The following is a 9,432-nucleotide window of genomic DNA, read 5'->3' as shown; positions in this document are numbered from 1 at the left end:
AGCCATGTAATTAATGTGTCACATTGAACATGCTTTATTAGCATCACATGATTACCACTTTGGTCATGTTCAGTTTACATAGTTCGTTACGCGGCATAGTTCTGCGTGAACAGTAAACATTTGACAAATGGAGCAACTGTTTGCGCTCAATCTAAAATGAGACGTGAGACAGTGGAACCAGATGCCTGGACGATAATCCTCTCACTATAGTTTTGTCAATTTGCACTCAGAAAAGAAGTAGATGGCTAAATCGACTGGTCCTGATAGGTTTAGTCACACCTCGATGATAAAATTTTTAAAAAATAGCAGTGATGAATGTGAGACATTTCACAGCAAAACAACAGAAACATAGATACATTGATTGTCCTGCAGCAGCACATCACAACCAGACCTCCATGGGAGCACCAGACAGCTATAAAGACCTGTGACTCTCTGCTCTCTTTTCTTTATCACATGGGCACATGGACACGTACACCCGCCTGTAGCCTCTACAGGCTCATGACTATTGTCACTCACATTAAAGGGACCATGAGCTGATTAATAGTGTTAATTTTCATGTATGTTACGTAAGTATTGTTTTCTACACAACGTTTATGCTTGAACCTTTTTCACAGTCCACCCACAAATGTATTATTTTCATGAATGTATTTCCAGACATTACATAACGTTTATAGATTTTCAGATTGCACTGACAAAACATCAGCCCTCCAGTTCCTGCAAAACAAAAGCAAAGGCCAACAAAGCCAAAGCAACTAAAGAAATAGACTAAATTATCAAATTTGGTCTCCTCAGAATAAAGTGAAAGACAGAAAATAAGTGTTTGTTTAAAGGTACCTTGAGTGGTTATAGTACACTTTATGATAAAGAAAATATGAAAGCTTCAGCTGTTATTGCATTTTATGCCTGAAGGCTTCGAGATTTAATCATTCCCTCATGTCCTTCAGACAGAAATAACTTTTTTTTTCATTTGCATTATAGCTTTTTTTCATTTCAAGAGGACACGGCTGATTCTCTGAGAGTCGAGCCACTCAGGAGCTTTCAGCTGGCAAAATGAAGTTGTGTGCAGACAGGCAGGTCAATCAAATTATTCAGACAGCTTGAAAAATAAAACATTTGGGACCCTGTTTTTTAATTATCTGCTCTGTTAAGCAACCATGAAACTTGCACACCAAACAACACAAAGACCACGCTAATTTTCCCCACAGGTTAGTGTAACTTATTCGACAAAAGTAACAAATCCGTGCCTGGATCTGAACACATTGTGAATAACAAGAAAACTGGCTGTTTTCTGACATGTCCATCATCTAAAATCATATTCTCTCCTACAGTTTTTTTTCAACCCCACTGCCTCTTCTTCCATGGGTATTCGGAGTAAGTAGGATGCGTCTGCTTTGGGGCTCACACCTGAGCCCTGTTATGCCACAGCTCCAAACAACGGCCATCTGCTGCTGTTGCTGCTGTCGGTTCAGCACCTCACAGGACGTTCCCTGCATTTACACATGGATTATCTATTCAGATTCCCCCCCGCTGCCTTTCTCCAGTCACTGACCACATTGCATGTACAATAACCCAAATAGAAAGATCTCTTAAAATGGCATGACTCACTTACATTTTCAGTCAAACTAGCTCCATTGTGTTGGTGTAACATCATCCAGTTTTCCACCAGCAGCTCTCTCGAGTATATGGGTATTTTTGTACACATGTAGGTTTTTGGGATATTTTCAAAGACACTATCCATTCTAAAGTGTTTCTGCTTGCTGAGGGCAGCAACCCTGTTAATGGTGATCATCCAGTGAGCTTGTTGTGTTCCAGCAGATTCGACTTCAAGTAACAGCATATTATATTTGCCGTTTTGGTCTACGATCACAAAGATCTCATTTCACTTTTTACATACAATATATCATATACAATATGACATTGCATACATGCAACCTCATTAATTTCAGTTGGATAGTGGAATATTTGAGAAGCAATAACCAGAGAATGTTTAATGTATGATGAAAGACTCAAACGATCAATTATAAAATGTGTTGCCCATTCCATTGCTGTCAATAGACGCCTTGATTAACTGACTAATCTTGTATCAAATACATTGAATTAACACTCTCCTCATCCTGTTTCTTATCAAAACAAAGGAAATATAACATTTAAAACACATCAAGTGATATTGGTCTTGCTTTCTACATGTACTGGACCGGTAGTTGATCATAGGACAAAGGTAATTCTTATCTGGCGAATAATGAAATGTAGGAACCGTTAATTGTGCTTCACACACATTTGGGATAGGTTTTGAGAGGCAATGGTTACTAGAATCCATAGTGTCCCGTTGTGTTGTGACGTGCTTTAGTACACAGCTTATTTTGCAATATCATCCACAGGATGTATAGAACCATCCATTTGAGATTCCATTTCAGCCACATCAATCATCTCCCGTCCAAAACTGTCCACTCACCTTCATTAACTGAATTATTTATTTGGGTTGAGGCAGATAAAACACAGGGAGACACAGACAAGGACATTATATCTCACCCCATCTTCATTTTTTGAGTCCATGTTGACTGGGGATCACTTTTGAAAGTGGATATTTTATAATAGAAATGACTAATGCATGTGAATGGGTTTCTCTGTACTTATGTTTTGTTTAGCTTTTTACTCATTGATCCGAATGCCAGAGACCCAACATGAACACTTTAGAAATGTCCTGATTCTCTGTTGTCATGGCAATGTATGTTTTGGGTCATGTCTGGAAGCTCATAATCTCTATGAAAATAAAAAAAAAATTCCCTCTGCAGAAGCCTGGTGTAATATTGTCCGTGGAAAGTTTTTTTTCTTTCTTCCCACCTCTCGACAACTGTGATTGACCGACACTTCCATCACCTGTGCACGAATTAATGCAGTATGCATTGCAGTCTTTAATTATTAGTCACACCAAAGACTCTTCCTGTTTTAGACTTCAATTAGTCAAAAATGTTTTTTCTTTATTTCTCGTGTCCTGAATGAAAAAAGAGAAGGCCTATACAATGTTTTCAGTAATAACTTAAGTTTGAAAGATCATGCATCAGTTTGTGCAAAGCTACTGATCGAAATAATCTGGTAATACAATGTTTAATTGTATGGCAATTCCATTAGTTAAATGTTCTCAAAATATTCCATTTTAAAAAGGTTTGTACAATTCCTCATTTACAATCCGTAAACCTTGCGCTTGAATTCTTTGTCCATTCATTGGCTACACGTTGTGCCTCTAGTGCCACCTACTGCTGCAAATATGAACCTCAAACGGATGCCAATTTATTATCAGTGAATTTTATAAAGTATAGCAAGTGGGAACTACTACATTTATTCTTTCTTTTGTACTATTCAGTCCGATTTTACCACCGACTGCTGCCCAGGGCTCAAATCTTTAAGTTACTGAAATATCTGAAGAATAAGATTTGATCACACAGTTTAAGCCTTTTTCATAGAAGACGATGCTACAAGTCAGTCACAACAGTAAATGAGGAAAACGGAGGTCTTAATAATCATTCAGCTGCTTGGGTTTTCTACTCATGGATTTGTGCATGCTGCCTCGGTCTTACTGCACAGTTCAACGGAACCATTAGCACCTGGACTTCTCAAAAGGTCCGCTGGGTTAAAGTATTTATATTAGAATTTTTTTCAAACTGTAAAAAGGGTCATAATGATGAGTCTCACGTTTATCTTTTTCAACTCTTTATTTTGCAAAGTTCCATAGTGACCATTATCACTTCTTCTTTTCCACGTCCTGCTCAGCAGCCTCTTTGGCCCTCTTGGCACGGATGCCGAAGAGACGAGCATTGGCGCGAGCCATACGCAAGCTGGCGAACGCCTTGAAGTTCTTCTCATCCTCAGAGATAACCCGAGCCTTCTCCTTCTTGTGCACCTGCGAGCAGAAAGACAATCACGTAAGTGATTTTTCACATATGGATTAATAATTTTATACGCAACAAAATCCAGCAAACGTAATGTTGACTGATGCAACTAGCTGCCCAATGTTGTGGCATCAATATTTTTTGCCAGCCACAATGCTTTTCCAGCTTGATATTAATAAACAGTCATCAGAAAAATAGGTTCAAGTGTTTCATCAAAGAAATACAGCGATTCCGGAGATTTATCATCATCTGACTGCTATGAGGCAAAACAAACTGATTTGAACTTTCATTTCTGATATCAATGATGGCCAAAATACAGCCAGTTTACTGCAAGTTATTAAGGATAGAATACTGGCAAATTGTCTGCCTGAAAATGCATCAAATTCATTCCCAGTGATCTTAATGTAATCAAGAGGAATATGATTTTGCATATGTTGGGTGCTGGTGAAATCTTTAAAGAATGAAGACTTACCGTTTTGATGGGCATGACTTGACCAGTGAACTGAGTGGCCATCTTAAGTTCCTCCTCCTGAAAAGATAAACAGTTAATTCATCATTGCAATGAACAAGATCCACATTACAAAGTAAGGCAGATAAACATCTATCCATTACTAGCATTTGGGTAAATTCTACTTAAAGAAGAAAAAAAGACAGCAAAATGTGTAGGATTATATCATAATGAGCACTGAATCAATTATGGGTGTACAGGGAATTAGATTTTGTAAGCAAGGGGCATTCAGTCTAGTTGCGTTTACTTTTTAGCGGAAGTTTCTCTAACAGTCCTCAGTGACGTTTTATCAGTTGTGTAATCTCAAAACATTTTTGTAGTAATGTCGGTGAATTAGTTGTCACACTCGAATATGAAAAATTAAGCATTTACTCAGTCTCAAGAGGTAACCTCCAATTCCATTTATCAAAATAACTTGTGATGCAACCAATTAAACCAATAAAATTACATTAAAAATGCAAATGATGACCATTCAGTGAAGGTGTGAAGCCGTCAGAAATAGAGTTTAGTTAAATAAACCGTGTCCTGCAGAGCTTACGGAGGACTGGTATCACAACCTCATTTATAAAAGTTCAAATTCACAGATGGACAGATTTAAGCTCAATATTTAAGCTCCTTCAAAGACAAATCGCAACACTTATTGGTGCAGAACGAATAAAGTTTATCATTTCAAAAAGCATGATGAATAAATTCAAATTTTAAGCAGGGTTATTTTGATTATTAATCTTAAAAGCTTGTGTAAGAGCACCTGTTCATTTCCACAAGATGGAGCAATAGTAAAACACTCGAAGGATTTCAAATTGCACTTTACAGATTTTACAGATGACTCACTCCTACAAACCACATGCCTTTGATGAATGTTTTAGCACTTGTATTTCTCAGGAAAATGACCACCCAATCAAAACAAAAACAATTAATTAACAACCACTATAGTCTGCCATTTGTTTTGAGACTAGAGGGGAAGTTTCTTTTGAATGTATCTTTTAAATGCAATAAGAAAAAAAAAGACACTTACAGTGCTGTCTCCCTTCTTGGGAGCAGAAGCCTTCCTGGGGAACAGGATGAGCTTGGAGCGGTACTCCTTTAGGCGCTGCACGTTGGCCTGAAGAGATTCTGTGGATCTGTTACGACGGCGAGAATCGACTGAGATACCGATGGTGCGAGCTGTCTTTTTGTGGATACCAGCTGCCTGTAGGGAGGAGCACAGCACAATAAGTTAAACATAACTTGAAGGAGATGCTGATTTAATTTTTAACACACAAAAAAATACATGGATATGTACTTTATCAACCCCCCAAGAGGATTTTTTTTGGTCATAAAAAGAGCAGTCATCAGATAAAAGGGTTCAACGTATCATCAAGAAAATACAGCGATTCCGGAGTTTTGTCATCATTTGACTGCTTTGACAGGAACACAGATAATAATGACACGCTAGCCCAGATTACTTATGCAATTTTCTATTTACACGGGACACTTAACTTGCAAATGCAAACTCGGCATTGATTGACCATTCGCCAACAATTTGTGTGCTTAAATACAGATTCACATTTCAAATATGAGCCTTGTCCAGACTGGAGTCTTAGTAAGGACACCATCAAGTTTATTAACATAATAGCATTGACACGACTAAACTATTTGCATATTCTGGTAGATATTGACAGGCAGGTAATGGCACTAGATTATATTAATTAATATTGAGTTGAAGTGTTGCAGCATTAATAATGATTCTACCCATCACCCCAATAAACTGGGATTCAGCACGCTCCAATCCATTCTACAGCCTATTATGGTGGAGAAATATCTTGCGTTTCCATTTTAAAATGTTGGACATTTTACAAGAAATGGGTGCAATATTTGCTCAGATTATCTGGCTGATGTGAAAGATGAATCTGCCTAGATGTGACATGTGCCTTCATCACACCATGAGCATTGGTTGCCCTCTATAACTTGAATAAAACTGGTGGTTGAAATAAATCGTTATCACTGAGAACGAGGTCCGACTGTAACGCAACTTGTACCGTGTATGCCGTAAACTGTATAAAGTGGCTCATCCCGGGGGGAGAAACACTAGTAATCATTTCTGAGCCTACTTCTTATGACTGAGGTCGATATGTTCTGGGATGATGCACATCAACATTCATTTAGCCTTCCTCCCACAGCAGGAAAGAACCGGAGAGAAATGGGAAGGTACGTCTGGCAAGAACACCACGTCTTTGAGCAGCCCGTTGTTTTTCTACAGCCACTGCGTTTATTTTTGTTGGGTGGGAAGCATGATTCATCACAGAAAGATTGAGTTTGTTGTGGTTTGCATCCACAATAGTGCTCAATGGCATTTCTGCCAGGTTTCAGAGTTTCGTTCATGCTGACAAAAACATGTTTTAACCCGCCTACACAAGACAATCACTTGCTTTTAGTGCTTTATTTTTCCCTTTGGTGTTGGATTACATTATTTGAGTTATCCCAACAGTGCCAAGTATTTTGTCATTGTTAATTAATATCCCTGACTGTAAAACAACCATCAAACAACAACTAAAGGTATTACCTTGAGTTCCTCCAGAGTGAAGCCACGTCCAGATCGAACCTTGGTGTGGTACCGGACTGTGGGACACCTGACCTGCGGTCTCAGTGGTCCAGCGACAGGACGGGGAGCAATGAGACGGGCCTTGGCCTGACGAGCCTTTCGCCTGGAGAAAGAGGTATCTCAATTAAACCCACAGTAACAAAAGGCCTCTTTTGGATCAAGAAACTAAGAAGCAACAACAAATATAGGTCTGTTTTGCATTCTCTTGTGTTCCCACCATGAAACCGGGGCAGTCACATCGAAGCAGGATCACCAATATAACATTTTGCATACATGGCAGGTTGGCAATGTCAGATACACTTCAATGGGTGTAAAATGACTGTATAACAAAGCAGTCATCAGATAAAAGGTTCAATGTATCATCAAGAAAATACAGAGATTCCGGAGTTTTGTCATCATTTGACTGTTGCGACACAAGATGGTGCTTAGATTTCTGAACACATCTGTCAATAATGTCATGCTAGATATGATATTGTATGCTATTTTGGTTAACACTTGAGTATACCCAGACAACACACACACACACACACACAGTATTAATGTTAGTAGAGTGCACATTCGGGTTATTGTACAATACACCTTGTCCGTGCAAACAAAATACGGATCAAATGTAACTTTTAATTTAACCAAAACGGTTATTCCCCATTACAAAACAAGTTTGTAATTTCTAGTTCACCATGATGCGACTGAACGGCGTGCTGCGCAGCGCAGTGCAGACGGGTCTCACCTGCGGATCTTCCTGGCGGGCTGGTTGAACCAGGTGCGGACTCTTTTCTGCCAGTCTTTGTGGAAGTGAGGGTTCAAGAGCATTCCATTCCGGCTGGGGGCCATGGCTGCCTGCTTCTTCCCTGCGGAGCAGCACGACACATGGACATGAGCGGACTGTCATGCAGGCACACCATGGTCATCGGAGGCTACAACTGCGATGCTAAGTGATAAGCTAGCGGGTTAAGGTTACTGGTCGCTTTGTTAGGCAGTTATTGTATGCGGCCGCTACAAGCCGTGATAACTCGGCATTTTTATTTCGGTATTCGTTACGTGTGCTGGATTTTACTTCGTGTAACATTCAAATGTGGAGCTATAGTTAGGCCTAATGCGGTGTGTGCTAACCGTCACACAAACACGACTCAGCCGAGGACCACTACTAATACAGATGTTGTTCAGCAATTTACAAAACCAGGTTTAACACAATAATCACCTCATTTCAAAGATGACGAAATTCTCTATCACGGCTTGTAATTGAAATAAACATACATCGATAAAATAGCAAGGATTACAATAGATTACTTCTAAAAGTGTAGAGATAAAATACCGTACCTGCTAGGGAGGAAAATGGCCGAAAGGAAAAAGGAAGTTGTAATACGGTGGATTGTGGGATATTCGTCAAACAGCCAATGGCTGAACAGACGTGATCAAAGAGTATATAAATGAGCGAAATCGTCACAGAGAACATCCGCTAAAACGTTATTGTGATAATATATACTGTAAAAATCCATATAATCCTGCTTTTGGACGTCTTTCGATATCAAAACAAATATTTTGTCGGTACCTTAAACCTTTCATGCATGAAGTATGGTAACCTCAGTCTGATTTTTTTTTACAATGTGTTTTTATTATTGGAGAAACTTTAAGCATGAAAAAACAGATTGGAACTTTTTTTTGAAGACTGTTTTAAATGTCCACTCATGTGGACAGCGTGCGGAAAATGAGTAAAATAATATATGTCTATCCAAAGAAAATGAGCGGACTATCTTTTATTATAATTGGCAAATCCTGCAGGCCACAAAGCTAAAAGACACTGCACACAGATGTACTTGGTTCTACGTATGCATGCAGCATCATGTGACTTCAAATCTATGCTTGTGTCCAGAGGATCATGCTCTTAACGACACTTTCTGCTTGTATTTTCAGCTCTTTTTTTCCGCTTTAGCCGTAGGTGGCACATCCTGGGCTTCCTCAACCTTATCTCTCCTCCAACTCCCTCCTCCCAGCATCAGCCAGTGATGCATGATGTCCAATTTAGTGAACAGATGATTCATTGTAATTTCCTTGCAAAATAAAATCAATACTTGGAAAATGTATGAATGATACGATTTCTTAGTTGTTACTTGTTGTCACAAACATCAAGTAACAACCGCAAGGGTCTCTTTCCATAGAAGGATTGGCAAGATATTGATGAGTGACTGGGTCTTTCTGAACTTCTGTCAGCCATCTTGGTTTTCAGAAATGTATCTTGCACTTACAATGGCTTACGACTGAGCATCAGCGTTTTCGATGTTGCAATAGCGTTCACTTCGATGGTTTATGTGCAACTATGCCATCAAAACCCATGAAAAAAAGAGAACAACATTGTGATCGCTGTCCACTGTAGTGACCTCTATGTATGAAAGAGTTAAGGAATAGATTAATGTGCACAATGACTTTCTCATATACGGTAAAAGGATAAAATGTGAAAT

At 39.0% G+C, this 9,432-nt stretch overlaps 1 protein-coding gene and 3 non-coding genes across 4 annotated transcripts; all 4 read right to left on the bottom strand.

Annotated features, from left to right (window-relative positions):
• Positions 1 to 3,691: 3,691 nt before the first annotated feature.
• On the bottom strand, positions 3,692 to 8,378 carry rpl13 (ribosomal protein L13). Its single transcript, XM_068596060.1, has 6 exons — positions 8,294 to 8,378; positions 7,704 to 7,824; positions 6,938 to 7,079; positions 5,411 to 5,584; positions 4,360 to 4,416; positions 3,692 to 3,898 (listed from the first exon to the last, which is right to left on the bottom strand). Exons 2-6 carry the CDS (start codon positions 7,805 to 7,807, stop codon positions 3,740 to 3,742), a joined length of 636 nt encoding a protein of 211 aa, XP_068452161.1. The 5' UTR covers positions 7,808 to 7,824; positions 8,294 to 8,378; the 3' UTR covers positions 3,692 to 3,739.
• LOC137798996 (small nucleolar RNA MBII-202) lies at positions 4,056 to 4,135 on the bottom strand. Its single transcript, XR_011079408.1, has one exon. It is a non-coding gene; the product is annotated as a small nucleolar RNA MBII-202 (small nucleolar RNA).
• LOC137798998 (small nucleolar RNA MBII-202) lies at positions 5,707 to 5,787 on the bottom strand. The gene has a single exon (XR_011079409.1). It is a non-coding gene; the product is annotated as a small nucleolar RNA MBII-202 (small nucleolar RNA).
• LOC137798999 (small nucleolar RNA MBII-202) lies at positions 7,291 to 7,374 on the bottom strand. The gene has a single exon (XR_011079410.1). It is a non-coding gene; the product is annotated as a small nucleolar RNA MBII-202 (small nucleolar RNA).
• Positions 8,379 to 9,432: the final 1,054 nt, after the last annotated feature.

The sequence above is a fragment of the Clinocottus analis genome, unplaced genomic scaffold (assembly GCF_023055335.1).
Source record: "Clinocottus analis isolate CAN_PGR_092001 unplaced genomic scaffold, fCliAna1.0.p SCAF_33, whole genome shotgun sequence".
NCBI lineage: Eukaryota > Metazoa > Chordata > Actinopteri > Perciformes > Cottidae > Clinocottus > Clinocottus analis.
This window is presented reverse-complemented; position numbering and strand designations above follow the sequence as displayed.